This window comes from Pelophylax lessonae, assembly GCF_965119305.1.
Source record: "Pelophylax lessonae genome assembly, chromosome: 4".
Taxonomy (NCBI): Eukaryota; Metazoa; Chordata; class Amphibia; order Anura; family Ranidae; genus Pelophylax; species Pelophylax lessonae.
The window spans coordinates 473,053,585-473,069,500 of record NC_138771.1 but is presented as its reverse complement, the minus strand read 5'-3'; the positions used below and the strand labels follow the sequence as shown (position 1 = coordinate 473,069,500).

General features: G+C 43.2%; 1 protein-coding gene across 1 annotated transcript in view; it reads right to left on the bottom strand.

Moving 5' to 3' along the window:
* The window catches only part of PWP1 (PWP1 homolog, endonuclein), a 100,660-nt gene extending 86,517 nt beyond the window's left edge, over positions 1-14,143 (bottom strand). The window contains exons 1-4 of the mRNA XM_082255447.1: positions 13,998-14,143; positions 11,675-11,733; positions 8,004-8,194; positions 2,116-2,201 (exon numbers count right to left, since the gene is read on the bottom strand). Of these exons, the coding sequence (XP_082111573.1) occupies positions 2,116-2,201; positions 8,004-8,194; positions 11,675-11,733; positions 13,998-14,063 (402 nt within the window). The 5' untranslated portion in view covers positions 14,064-14,143. The remainder of the gene's footprint in view (positions 1-2,115; positions 2,202-8,003; positions 8,195-11,674; positions 11,734-13,997) is intronic.
* Between the last annotated feature and the right edge of the window lie 1,773 nt (positions 14,144-15,916).

The following is a 15,916-nucleotide window of genomic DNA, read 5'->3' as shown; positions in this document are numbered from 1 at the left end:
TAGCACAGGAATCGTGCTAAGAATACAAAACATCTCCTCCTTTAGCTCTATTGCTTAGGGGGAGGTGTCCTGTAGTTACCAGAGAACTGACCAGAGCTGATAATGCTGAAGTGTACAGAAATTTGCAAGCTCAATTTCTGGATCTACAGGTATTTTTTTTGCACTTATAGAACAGATGAAATGCTGTCAGCCAATTCCTGTGGGGAGGGAGTGGGGGCAGGACTGAGCTGCGCAGTGTTTGTCAGGATTGAGCCTGCACGAGTGCCCACATAGCAAGCGGCATTGCTATGGGGGTGTAACGTTAGAATTACCTACCCCGTGAGAAAAACCTACCATCGTCACTTCCGGCCAGAAACAGCTGAGCAGCGCAGCAGTGCGCATGCTCAGAGCCCGGGATACCTAATGGAAGAACTGAGGAGGTTACTAGTGCGCATGCGCACTAGTATGAAACGATCACGGTGTACCGTGAAAAAAACCTACCGACGCGGCGGTTACAAAAAAACAGCTGTGCAGAAATATGAGTCATCTCCGCTCCTGTGCCTGTCAGTTCCCTGCTCTCGGCAAGTAAATATAAAAGCGGCTCTCGGCTCCGTGATTTATGTTTTCATACACCCGCCGCCGCTTTTATATTTACTATCCGAGATCAGGGAAGTGACAGTGACAGGAGCGGAGATGACTCGTATTTCAGCACAGGTGTTTTAATGTAACCGCTGCATTACATACAGTGCGGAGTACCGGAAGTGACGAGGGGTAGGTTTTTCTCACGGGTAGGTAATTCTCACGGAACACCGGCACTCGGAAGGTAGGAGCCAGGAGAGCCAACAAAGGACACCAGAAGAGGAAGTTCAGGGCCACTGTGTGCAAAACCATGGCAACATCCAAACATATGAACGATTTAATCCAAGGACGTCGCAGGAAGTGATTAATGTTAGGCTATGTGAATGGGAACATGTAATAAATGAAAAGTAGGTTATTTCAATTTGGCTGCAAAAGTTGAAATACACTTTAAAGATAATTTAATTAGCAACAATGATAATTCTATATTAAAAAGGGAATATCTAGTCTTTTCAAAGTTTATAATATACATTTAAACCATACTAAAGTGCATTAATGTTTTTAAAATTTTCTGTGCATTGTTTGTAATTATTAACATAAATGAAGTCAGTCAGTACGCACTAAGTATATATGTTGATTCTTGATCTGCATTAATAAACAATGATTTTGCTTTACTGCTACTTATCACAATGTAAAGCTGGACATAGATGGTTAAAATCTCGGCCAAGTCAGCAGCCACCGGCCGAGATTGGAACCATGTATGGGCAGGCTAATTGTACCCAATTTGATCCATCAATTGACTTGGATACAACCAGCATGTTGGATTTTTTAGGATGCGAATATTGCCAGCGGCTACAGCCCCTAGCAATAATCACTGTGTTCTCCTGGCTGGGACAACTCTCTGCACACAAATCACCCCCCCCTCCCCCTCCCGGACCGGAAAACACACTTGCTCTGCAGGAAGGGTTCCACAATGAGTTTTGATGTGGGAATCAAGCGATTTTCTCTACTGCAACCATCTATAGCCGGTTAAAGTCTATGGGTCAGCTGTGTGTAGGCTAAATCGTATCTCAGCAGTTGTTAAGCAGGAAAGCAGGGTGAGTGAGTGTGCTCGCTAATCTGTCCTGCCTCTAGGGGATACTCTACAAATCTCTACATTTAATACAACAAAAATATAGAAACACAAAAATGTAAAAATTTGAGAATCGCAAAAAAATACTTTCAGATAAACACTGCAAAAATACTTCCAAATATGTGCTCACTGAAAATGCACTTTATTTTCCCTTGTATAGCCTACATCTGCATAAACCTTTCAAGAGACCAGTTAGCTCCACCGTTGTTCCTGTATATGCGATCCTAAGCACAAAAGCTGCTACCCTAAACTACATGTGACCAATCAGTCACATATGCACAACAGAACAATCAACATGATTAGTGTGATGAAGAATGCTGCATTTTGCATTTGAACTGAGTTGGAGGGCACAGTGTCCCTAACCAATGGCTCTAACTTTTTTAAACTTCATTTTACAAGGTGCAGACACACAGTACATGTAAACATACCGTATCTTTCAGGGTGACATAAGCATCCTGCTCGTTGCAGCTGTATACACTTAGGCCAGCCAGACTGTCTCCAAGGTTCACAACATCTAATAAAGACATAAGATTTAATATTATTTATCCATTAATGTTTTAAAACAGCACTCCAAGATTTCAGCCCCTTTTTAAAAAGTGTTGGCTTACAGTGGGTTAAGTCCAATGAGGTGTAAGCAATCTCATGGACTTTTTTTTGCATTTTTAGAATTGACACTTTATTCAGTACCAGGAGTACAGTTATCATTATGATCCAGGCGTACTGCCAGAAGTGATGCTGCTTTCTCACACAGCAGCTGCTTTGCCGGTATCTCCAGTCGGTTATCCATTCACAGAATACCTTGTATTTTGTGAAAGAGTTCACATGTTACAAAGCGCTCAATGATTGGGCAAGGTGGCTGCAGATTCTGCATCGGAGATTCGAAGGTCCAGTGTTGAAGTGCCGAAAGTATAGCGATAGCTATGCTCCCAGCGCTCAGTAAAAATGTAAAATTGTAAAAAAAGAACATAAGTTCACGAGGTGGCATACACCTCATTTGACTTAACCCATTGTAGGCCAGAGCTTTTCTAAAATGGCTGAATTCCTGAAGTCCTTCTTAAATCAGCAAGATAAAAAAGAAAAGATTTATAGCTGCAGAGTACATCACCACATAATGAATATTTCAGGGTGACTTTGTGAAATACCCCAAGGGATCATTTTTCAGAATAGTGAGTCCAGGGGGGGGGGGGGGGGAGTATTGTATTTAGGGCTGATTTTGTAGGGCCTCGATTTTTAAATATCGAAAGCTGGAGTGGGCCTTTGGTATCCTTTTACACAGGCGTTTACTCTGGATCTCTCTTTTCAGATCCATTCCAGGCCAAACCACAATGTACATCTACAGGCTGCCAGTAGCGGGACTAAATGCTATAGGTCCCATGCACAAGGGGTAAATGCTCAGTGTGGAAGGCCCTAAAGTGTGTCACCACTACTCACAGCCTTTAGTTTTCTCTATCACCATTGCCCACCCTGTTGGACTATGACCACAACATGTTTTTCCTTGTGCTTTTCTTGACTGAAAAAAGGAAAAATCAATGCTTTCCAAAATTTAGGCTCACACAATAAGTCTTCCATTTCTAAAACTGCATCAAATTCATATTATATTTTCAGTTTAGATGCAAACTGTGGTTAGGATTCTTCTTTAGTTCCTCAAATTCTCTATCCAGTCTTAAAAAGAGATTTCAGCCTTTTGCATTCCTTCTCTGGACCATGTATCATGTCCCAATCAATTCTTTCTAATCAATCCTGAACAAAATTGTCTCATCTTACCAGCTGATGAGGCAAATGTAAATTGATTAAGCTGTAATTACTACTGCAGTGACCTCGCTCCGACAAATCGGTTGTCTTGTATTACTTTCATTGATTCAAAAAAAGGGGTTCTAAAATAAATGGTCACTTGTACAACACGGGAGATTACTTACAAAATAAACACACATTAAATTAAGCATGGATTATGTACAGAACATCAGAACTACAAAATCAAAATGGTGTTAATCTTTAGAATGGTTAGGTTGATGTCTGAGGGATGACTATGCCACTAGCAATTGTGCCACTGATGATTTGTCAAAATTGCCGGTGATACAATCCCCAATAGGCTGTCTTTTCCATATGTAGTCACTCCTATCTGAAGTAGTGAGAGGTTACCCCTATCGCTAGCGATCAAGATTCTGCAGCATTTGAGCCAGCGACAAATTACATCATGCTGCATCTGGCCAAAGCAATAGACACTCCTGTCCCTCTCTATTTGTCTCCATTGGTAAAATTGCCCCTCTGACATCAGACTGATCTACAGTGCATCCGAAACATATTCAGAGTCCTTCACTTTCTCCACATTTTGTTACGTTACAGCCTTTTTTCCAAAATGGATTAAATTCATTATATTCCTCAAAATTCCACAAACAATACCTCATTATGACAACGTTAAAGACGTTTGTTTGAAAAGAGAGAGAAGGTCCATCTCTACAGCATGCAGACAGGGGAGACAAGCTTTTAGCCCAGGTTCACACTGAGGGTGGGTTTGAAATTGTGTGAGTTCAGCTGAACTCGTACGCTTTCAAACTGGCATTTCAGTCCGAATTCGGGGGCGATTTGACAGAGATCTGTGCAGGTTCCTGCACAGATGTCGATTGAAATCCACATTTGACATGTCAAATCGGATGTCAAATCGACTCAATGTGAATGTGGGCTTAGCTTTTTTATACAGTATTACACTATGACTTTTTATATTTAATATATACCTGCATGGTATTGTTTTGGGAAGGCATTTCCCTACAGAGCATTTGGCTTTTCCATTAAATTGGAAGCGAATACATTCTGGTAAGCTGCCACCCTCTTTGTTGTTGCATATGAAGGATGTGGGGAAGCTGGCTCTCCTATGCATACTTTGATCCGTGGCTTTTCCTTCTGTGGTACTGGAACCTACTCTTAATTTTTCCCCTAGTTTATTTCCTGGACTTTTATGGACCTTTATCTGATTAATTGAAAGAAAATAAATGTCACTTTTATCTTGTGTGCTACACTTTCATTATTTGATAGCGCTGCCATGGCGACAAAAAGTTTTATAGTGCCGCCTAAATGATTCCCACATCCCTGCGAGCGCCCACACCCCCCCCCCCCCCGCTATGTATGCTGGGCTCTGCTTGCCCACCTTCAGGCCCAGGACTGGCATAGCGAGTGCCACTGGGCATAAGGGGGGGGGGGATGGGATCGGACACACATCTGCTCTCCTCCCCTTCTAGTTGTTGACAGTTTCCCGGTCATTAAGGAAAGAATGGAATATGGTTCAATGTGCATTGCTTTACATTCAGTGGAGCCATGCAGGGTCTTTTAAACCCCGGATGTACCAATAAAGAGACGCTATCAAAAAAAAATAAAAATCATTACATGGGGGATTTTTTGTCCCAAATGTGATGGAAAAAAAAAAAGTTGAGTGAAAAAAAAAAAAAAAAAAAGGGAAACAGAGCAGAAATATGGTAGCTGCCATAGAAGTATTGTGTAATTTGACTTTACGCCATTTCACTATCTTTATCCCTGCTTTAGCAATTAACTAATATTTTTTATATTTTCCTATTGGCTGAAGCCTGCCAACCCAAAAAAATAATAATAATAATATTGATTCCAGCCAAATCGGAAATGGTGGGATGATGTCACTTTACCAAGGCAGATTGAACATAGACATAATTCTAGAGGTAGAGTAAATTTTAACAAAGCAGATATCTAGTACATATCTAACTTACAACACCCTCTATGTACAGGTACAGGCTCCAGGACTATCACACTTATACTAAAGATGTAGGTTAGAGGTGCTGGAACCTAGAATTTGACAGGTAGTACGTGGTTAGTTTTAAGGGCTCATTCACACTTGTGGCAGCCCTTTCCTTCTGAAAAGTGTTCCACGGTGAAAAGCTTCAGCGGTTGGTTATGAGGTGGTGAGAGGTGATATGTTAGCTCCTAACTACCTGTATTACCCTGAAAAGCCTGCACCACAATGCTAGGAACATTACACGAGGTTCCAGGGCAATTCCGACACAACCCTACTCACTTGAACAGGGTTGTGCCGATATGAGGTAATTTTTGCTGCAGCATTTGTACAACCCTCTCCAGCGTCCTCTACAACTTAAGAGAGGCAGTTGAGGGTGGTAAAACAGCATCTAATCTTCCTATTATTACCACCCCTCACGCTGCCCATGTGAACAAGCCCTAAAGGGTGCAGTGTCTCCAGTTAGGGAGGAGCCCTTGGGTGCACCGTAGGGCAGTGGTCCTCAACCCTGGCCTACAGGGCCCACTAACAGGCCAGGTTTGCAAGATAACTGAAATACATCCCAGGTGATATCATTTGCTGCTCAGTGATTGCAGTAGTCTAGTCTAAATCTCCCCAATGTAATACTTCAAATCTGGCCTGTTAGTGGGCCCTGAGGACCGGAGTTGAGGACCACTGCCGTAGGGCATAGGACATTTAGAAAAAGAGGAGCACCATGATAAATTTATAGAATCCATTGGGCAAGGCATTTTTGGGCTGTAAATGCATCCCCTTTCATCAGGGCTCCAAGAACTTGTTATATTCAAGGGCATAGCTCTTGCGGCTGGTTCAGGTATCCTGATCCTGGCTTCACACCAAATGTAAATCACTGACCTTGAGCAAGCATACAGCCAATGATGTCTGATAAGGCCTCTTGCACATGATACTCCGGATTGAGCATTTTCTTTTCAGACTTTTTTATGCATGTATTTGAGTGCATTTCCGTGCATAACCAGTCACAGATGCGTCAAACTTATTCTTGCATTCTTGTTCTTCACAATATCTAAATGGGCATTTGCATGTATGAGGCATAAGTTACTGACCAAAAAAGCTGATTTTTCTATTTTTTTTTTTTTTTTTTTTTACTGAAGAATGCATGGCGCTTGTTTACCCAGCTGTGTACATAGGCACATTACAATTAATGGGCTGTATTTTAGTTTAGTAGGAAAAGATATAAAAAGCTGTACTGAGCTTTTTCAAAATTCAGTGTGTAAGAGGCCTAAATCTGTATGCTAAAAAAGAAGGTTTTGGGACTTTATATGAGGCAGGTGAATACACCATATGCCCCCATCCCTGGTTAAATGGGAAAAAAAGAGAAAAAAAAGAGTTGGGACTTTAAATGAGGGGGACCGCTGGCAGTAGGTGAACTGAGACCTGTGGTAACACTGGTTCATAAATAACAATAAAAGTAATATATAAAGGCAGATATTTATTCCATCTCCACAATAGTATAAATTATAAAACAAAAGCATCATGGTAAAATCATGTCACATAAACATCAAACTTGATGACAAGAGCTAGTTAACATGCAGGATATGATGAACAAGGATAATAAAGGCACAATAAATAACAATTGATGTACAGGCCAATGTATATAAATTAAGTTGAACATAGAACTTGCATCCTTAAATAACCCAATGCGTTTTGTGGGACGCAACACACTTCTTCAGGGGAAGGAGCAATTAAAAGTATCTATAAAGAATACGAAAAGTAATGGTATAATTGAATGGTATACAAAAATTGTATGTAATTGGATCCTATTAAAAAGATGGGGAGGGGAGAGAGGGGGGAGGATCCCCCCCAGGTACAAATAATCCCCTTTTCCAAAATTACCTTACACGGCTAGCTCAAGATGTTGGAAATGGCATTAACACAATATAGTTAGGGATGGTATACAATTATTGTATAACATTCAACTATACCATTACTTTTCATATTCTTTATAGATACTTTTGATTGCTCCTGCCCCAGAAGAAGTGGGTTGCGTCCCACAAAACGCGTTGGGTTATTTAGGATGTAAGTTCTATGTTCAACTTAATTTATATACATTGGCCTGTACATCAATTGTTATTTATTGTGCCTCTATTATCCTTGGTCATCATATCCTGCTGTTAATTAGCTCTTGTCTTCAAGTTTGATGTTTATGTAACATGACTTTACCATGATGCATTTGTTTTATCATTAATACTATTGTGGAGATTGAATAAATATCTGCCTTTATATATTACTTTTATTGTTATTTATGAACCTGTGTTACCACAGGTCTCAGTCCACCTACTGCCAGCAGTCCCAACTCAACCAAACAAAGTTTCAACTCTTTTTTTTCTCTAAATCTGTATGCCCTTCCTGTTTACTTGTTTTGGGTCACCAACTCTCTAGATAGTGAGGACAAAATCAGGGTGGCAGCCTTGCAGCCTACACCTTTGACCCAAAAATTGCCCTGAATTGCCTAGAATACAGCTTTGACAGCCTAACAATTCTCAACCAACTGTCAAGTTACAAAAGATTTCAAAGATCTTGTACCAGTTTTTCCTTCCTCATCATAATTGTCCAAGTCATATTCTGCAAGCTCATCATTTTTTAGATTGGATATGCTTTCCTCCTGTTTCTCATCTGGTTGGGAGGACTCGTCCTCATCTTCAGGTTTCTCTGCGTTCTCCAAAGTATCTTCTGCTTCTTCACCAGCTTCATCTTCATTATCCTCAAGTTCTCCTCTAAAGGGGCATAAAACATGCATCAGGAAATTTTAAAGTAATTAACAGATACCCTCCTTATATGTAAACATTTATATAACTGCCACACTAGTGATTTTCATTTATAGCTGATCTCGAGAAATAAGGCAAAATGCACCCTTGCAGATGGGCCCCCCACTTACAAAGGGTTAAATACTGGTTTAGTCTAGAGGTACAGGCATAATGCATAATACCTTACTGCTCAATCCAGAAGGGTCTCTTTATCCTTGCAAATGTTCCAGCACTGCCGCCTCTCTAGGTTGCTGTCTGTCCTGGTTGTATGTTCACCTTCTTCGGAACCACCCCCCTGCAGCATCCTGTGATACCTATTACTTATGACAACTGGCACCCCAATACAAGATGTTGGCATAAAGATAGCGTTGGACTTCATTGCCTAGTGTTTCTTAAAAGTCAGCAGAGGCAGTAATTGTCGTTTCTGGCCTTTGTTTGGTTTTTTTAATCACTGGGTGAAGTACCTCTTTAATATTGCTCCTGCATTAGTTCAAACTTTCTTTCGCATATACTGGGTTCCAATTAGAAAAATGTAAAGCACAGGTTCACTCTAAAGCAGTGGTTCCCGACCTGGGGTATGTATACTCCCACAGATATGTGCCAGGACACTAACAAAAAAATAAAAAAAAATCAGCAGAGTCGGTAGTAGTTGAGCAGGCTTCACAGTGTGATCCATATCCATGGTGCAGGTGGTCAGTGTCATTGGTTGTTATAGTGTTGTGCCCCCCCCCCCCCCCCCCACAACATAATGAATGAAGCTGTGCAACCCGGTTGCCTATTACTTTACATTACATAAGCGCTTAGATATGCGTCAATGGGGAGATAGGGGCAGAACACATCTGTGGTGCTCAGCAAAGGAAGCACAGGGGAGGAGCTAATTAGTTATATAGTTAAATAGAGTAAAGCATGATAGGGAAGACAATAACAGCAGGGCCACCCTTCTATGGGGACTAGGCAAGTTTAAGCACTTTATCCTGGCTGGGCATGAGCTGAACTGGGGTGAGCGTAGAAGGTTTGTGCAGAGTAAATAGTGCAATGTGGAAGGAAGGAGGAGCACTCTACAGGGGAAAATGTGCTGAAGAAAGGAAGCAAAGGTGAGAGCCATAGGACCAGAACACAAGTAAGCGTGAATCATATCTGAATTACATTTATTTAGAAAGCACTAACACATATAATATATATATATATATATATATATATATATATATATTATATATAAAAATATACACACACACGCATACAGGGCTCAAAATTTCAAGTCCTGAGCTACTAGCAAGGCCTTAAGGGTTACTCGCCACCAGTTGCCCCACCCAACCCCTACCCTGCCCCTAAACGCACCCTTGTAACTTCTCATTAAATCACATTGTTAAATGTTTTTGCACGAATGCAGAAGTTACAAAAATAAATATTAATAACTTTATCAGGGCCCGCCAGTGCAGCCCCCCTGGGCCCGCCAGTGCAGCCCCACCTAGGCAGGGGAAGAGGGGGGGAGGGGGGGAAGAGAAAAGCCAGCCAGATATTCACAGAGCAGGGATCGCCCCACTGTAAAGGCTTTCTTTTAAATTGCCAGGCACTCGCCATCACACACAGTCCCGCCTCTTGCATTGGCTCCAATGATAGACATCACACATCCCGGCATTGGATCCGTGTTCTGTTTATCAAAGGAGCCAGGCTAGGAGGTGCTGTGTGTGATGGCGAGCGCCCAGCAATTCAAATGAAAGCCGTTACAGCAGGGCGATCCCCGCTCTGTGATAATCCAGGCGGCTTTCCTCTTCCCCTGGGCGATCGCTGGGAGAACAGCACCTGAGGCAGCCCCATGCTCACCCTCGATCATTTTCCACTCACAAAATGCAAGCAGGCGAGTGGAAAATTTGAGGGCCATATTATATATATATATATATATATATATATATATATATATATATATATATATATATATAGTAAAACCTTGGTTTGAGAGTAACTTGGTTTGAGAGCGCTTTGCAAGACAAGCAAATTTTTTAAATAAATTTTGACTTGATATACAAGCGATGTCTTGATATACAAGTAGCGTCATGTATAAAAAAGAAGAGAGAAGCCTCTAAAGTGTAGCAATATGGTTACATTTAATGAAGGTTCAATATTTAGCAACTCACATGGTTGATGATTAAAACAGGCACATCTAAGTATGCAGGCATCCGGGGTAAAGCTGTCCACATAGACCATCTTCTGCACAGCCATCTTCATCATCCCTTCCCCGCTGCACTCCATGAGTGATTCAAAGCCTAACTTTCAGATCGCTCTACTGCAGGCTATTCTTCCCGGTCATGATTGCAGACTGACAGTGGTGAGAGCCGGTGGTTCAGAAGATGGTCTATGTGGACAGCTTTACCCCGGATGCCTGCATACTTAGATGTGCCTATTTTAATCATCAACCATGTGAGTTGCTAAATGTTGAACCTTCATTAAATGTAACCATATTGCTACAGTCATATCTCTTATATTCTGTAGCTCTGCTAGATTTTGCTTCTAATCCCCTTGGGAAGGCTGCATATTGTGGAAGGACATTTTATGGTTACACAACCTATCACATTGCTATAATCTTTGTATATAGACTATAAACTGAAGGACTTGTGGAACGAATCATCTGAGTTTCCATTATTTCTTATGGGGAAATTCGCTTTGATATAAGAGTGCTTTGGATTACAAGCATGTTTCCAGAACGCATTATGCTCGCAATCCAAGGTTTTACTGTATATTTTTTATTATAAACAATTTGTTTGATCGATTTCACATCTTAGTGCTGCTGTTCTCCTTCAGCCACTTTCCATCTACATACCCTCAGTCTGGCATTGGGTGCTCATTATTGCTCTGAACCAGTTTGCTAACAATGGTAGGGGGGGGGGGGGGGGGGGGCAAGAGGTGAGGGCCTTGTCATGTAGGCTGTTATGGGGCACCATGTTTTCTAATGGTGCCCCTGGTTCTGCATATAGTGCCCTACAATTAACATGCCTGGCGACAATGTGCAGGAGTCAGGGCTCCTCAGGAGCTGAGCTTGGAAAGTGTCTGTTCAGCTACAGACAGTCAGAAGGCTCAGGAGGGGAAGCACTGTGACTGAGGATTTCATGCCCACTGGACTTAGAGAGGAGGGCAGACAGCTGATGTCTTCTTCCACATCCATGGATCCAAGTGCCTGACGGGGAGTATTTTTATCACTTACTACTCCAGTGTAATTAGAGAATATTTCAGTGGGAACCAAAATGAGGAAAAAGTTAGACAGCCAGATAGGAAGGACAATTTTACATGGACAGGGTCCAAAATGACTTCTCAAAAGGAAATAGTGATCAGTACAGATGTGAGTGTGCTTCAGTCCATTCAACACTCTTTGGTGCAGTGCACACAAGGCACAGCTATTAGGCCCTGTTCTCTGTTCTGTCAAAAAACGCCCCCTTAGCAGTTTGTGTTACTTACTCCAACTGTTCTTTAGCTTCTGTTATCAGTTTATTCAGCTCCTCTTTACTCAACTGAACCTACAGAAAACAAAGCAAAAGACATCGTTACAATGACATCCCAGTCACTAAATTTTCATATACATGCTAACACACATACAGGGATTTGACAAAAATATGAAAACACTTCATGATTTGCAGGTCTGAAAGTGACGACATGTTTCAAGTTGAAAGCGGAAGTGATGAAACATTCTAAGGCCCCTTTCACACGGGCTTTCCGATCCGGTCCGCCTGTCAGTTTTTTCAGGCAGACCTGATCGGATGCTCCATGCAGCCTTATGGAGCAGTGAATGTCAGCCAAGACATCTCCGCTAACACCCACTGCTATCCAATCCTGTCGGATGGAAACCCTATTTTCCATCCGTCTGGAGGATCGGATGAAAACGGACAGGCGGTCCGTTCTCATCCGATCTCCCATAAAGGATAGCAGGGATCTGAAAGCTTTGTCTCTACAAAGTAAGCGGAGACAGAGCTGTCACCCGCCTGCTCAGCAGGGATCGGCGGATCGATCTCCGCTGAGCAAAACGGAATGCGCCGGGCGCACCGCCTGTGTGAAAGAGGCCTTTATCTTCTGTTGTGTGATGAGGCACCTGGCTAACAGGTGGGAAGCCTCACTTTTGCCATTCACTGCATGTGCTGCTAGTAATAAGGAGTCATGTCAGAGCTTACTGAGTTTCAAAGAGGGCTAATAGTTGGTGCCTCTGTAACTGAAGTTGCCAAAGTACAGTTTCAAAGGTTATGATGGCATCATTTCAGGAAAAACATCGTCTGATAAAACAAAGTGCGATTGACATGGTCAACTGACCAAAGGAGACAAAAAGGACATCACGCAGGATTGTGACCCGGAATAAGAAAACAGCTGCTGCAAAAAGTGACAGCAGAGCTCAATCTCAGAGCCGGTTCACACTGGGGCGACTTGTCAGGCTACTCGGTCGCCTGACAAGTCGCCTGCAATAGATTAGCACAAGACCTGTTCTAATAGGAGCGACACAAGTCGCTCCGACTTAGAAAAAGGGTCCTGTACTACTTTGGGGCGACCTGGAGTGACCTGCATTGACTTCAATGATATGAAGAGGAGAGAGTGGTGCAACATCCATAAATCGTGGACAATTGATCAATGGAAGACTGTAATATGGTCAGATAAATTGATCTTCACACTGTTCCCAAACACCGGACTTGTTTACGTGTGGCGAACACCGCCCCAAACTTACTATGAGGACTGTTGGTAAAGCATGGTGGCGGCGCAATCATGGTTTGGGCAACCATATCGTGGTATTCTGCAGGCCCCATCATCACCTTAAAAAGGTAGAGTCACTTGCAGCGACTATGTAGAAATTTTGGCCTTTCATGTGCACCCCATGGTGCAGACAATGTTTCCCGACAGCGCCATTTACTAAGACAATAATTCTTCGATTCACACAGCTGGTGTCGCCAAATCGTGGTTTGAGCATGCAAACAAAGTCTCACACCTTCCCTGGGCGCAGCAGTCGCTGGACCTCAATATCATACAGCCACTATGGTCAATTTTAGAGAGAAGGTGCGAGACTTTGTCTGCATGGTCGTCAAAACCACGATTTGACAACACCAGCTGCCACACTACATTCTTTAGTTCATAGAAACATCCATCTTATACAGTAGTTTCCGATACCCTTTTTTGTATCTGCGAGTATGTGTACCAATACTTTGCGGTGCGATTTGAGCCCATACAAAGTGAATGTCCTCAAATCACACTGCAAAGAATCACATGCTATGTGAACAGGATTGTGGTGTAATTCCTGTCTGAATCGCATGTGGTTTTGCCACTGCTCCTGTGTGAACCCAGGTTTATCATAGCGATTTCAGCCTGGGTTCACAGAGGAGCAGGGTGGAAAACCACATGTGATTCGCACAGGAAACATACTGCATTCCTGTTCAATTTGCATGCCATTTTTATGGTGTGATTTGAGTCATTTCATTTTGTATGGGTGAAAAATCGCACCGCAAACTATCGGTTTTGGGGTATCAGAGCATTTTCAGGAGTACTCGAGAAAACACTCTGTATTGGCATCAATGTCAGTATCTGTGCATTCCTATTATACAGTTATAATTCAAATTGTCCCTTCTGCTGAGAGAGGAATTTTCTAGTAAATAAAGAATGCAAGCTTTGAAAAGAGAATTGAAGCCAACGCTTTACTTAAACATTCTACCCAGGACCAAAACTGTCTGTGTTTCAGTAGGACAACACAGATACTGTAGGGACAAATCAGGTCTGGTACATAACTATAAGTCATTCAGAAAGCCCCCACCTTATCGGGCACCTCCTTAGCGATCCCCCGCTGTACCCAGGACACACAGGTGATCTGACAGCTCATGATGTACACCGGGCACCGATCACACACTTCCTCCTAACAATGGCAGCTCCCTGTCGTCACACGTGGGTTCCTGTGTGACGCTACTTCCGGTCACATGATCAGAGAGGGGAGTGTGCTGTGAGATGTGTGCAGAGCAGTGTACGGTGTAGCGGTCCTCTCCTCGGAGAGTCTCCAGTCTATAGCGTGGCATGAAGTCTCTCTGTTGTAGCACAGCGGCCTGTGTTGTGGGGAGCACTGGTTTCCTCCAAAATAGAAATAACATTGTATACTAGCCGAGTGTGTCTGAATAGGAATATTCCTTTGTTTAATATTTTTGCCTGAGCTTTTACTATGTTGCTATTTTTAATGCAAGGCATGCCTGTGGGCCACTGTTAGAAATCATGGGTCCCTGTACAGCCTATCTGACAGGTCCTCCCCCATCAATTGGGTCTGGGGCCTGAGCCCGACCACCGCTCCCCCTAGCCGAGCAAGCAGAGAAAAAGAAGGCAGCGTTTACTGTGTCAGGTCTATGTAATGTGCAGGGGTCAGGACTATGTAATGTACAGAATGCAGGGGTCAGGACTGTGTCATGTACAGAGTGCAGGGGTCAGGACTATGTAATGTACAGAGTGCAGGGGTCAGGACTGTGTCATGTACAGAATGCAGGGGTCAGGACTGTGTCATGTACAGAGTGCAGGAGTCAAGACTGTGTCATGTACAGAGTGCAGGGGTCAGGACTATGTAATGTACAGAGTGCAGGGGTCAGGACTGTGTCATGTACAGAATGCAGGGGGTCAAGACTGTGTCATGTACAGAGTGCAGGGGTCAGGACTGTGTCATGTACAGAATGCAGGGGGTCAAGACTGTGTCATGTACAGAGTGCAGGGGTCAGGACTGTGTCATGTACAGAATGCAGGGGTCAAGACTGTGTCATGTACAGAGTGCAGGGGTCAGGACTATGTAATGTACAGAGTGCAGGGGTCAGGACTGTGTCATGTACAGAATGCAGGGGTCAAGACTGTGTCATGTACAGAATGCAGGGGTCAAGACTGTGTCATGTACAGAGTGCAGGAGTCAAGACTGTGTCATGTACAGAGTGCAGGAGTCAAGACTGTGTCATGTACAGAGTGCAGGAGTCAAGACTGTGTCATGTACAGAGTGCAGGGGTCAGGACTATGTAATGTACAGAGTGCAGGGGTCAGGACTATGTAATGTACAGAATGCAGGGGTCAGGACTATGTCATGTACAGAGTGCAGGAGTCAAGACTGTGTCATGTACAGAGTGCAGGAGTCAAGATTGTGTCATGTGCAGGAGTCAAGACTGTGTCATGTACAGAGTGCAGGAGTCAAGACTGTGTCATGTACAGAGTGCAGGGGTCAGGACTGTGTCATGTACAGAGTGCAGGAGTCAAGACTGTGTCATGTACAGAGTGCAGGGGTCAGGACTGTGTCATGTACAGAGTGCAGGGGTCAGGACTGTGTCATGTACAGAGTGCAGGGGTCAAGACTGTGTCATGTATAGAGTGCAGGGGTCAAGACTGTGTCATGTACAGAGTGCAGGAGTCAAGACTGTGTCATGTACAGAGTGCAGGAGTCAAGACTGTGTCATGTACAGAGTGCAGGAGTCAAGACTGTGTCATGTACAGAGTGCAGGAGTCAAGACTGTGTCATGTACAGAGTGCAGGAGTCAAGACTGTGTCATGTACAGAGTGCAGGGGTCAAGACTGTGTCATGTACAGAGTGCAGGGGTCAAGACTGTGTCATGTACAGAGTGCAGGAGTCAAGACTGTGTCATGTACAGAGTGCAGGGGTCAAGACTGTGTCATGTACAGAGTGCAGGGGTCAAGACTGTGTCATGTACAGAGTGCAGGGGT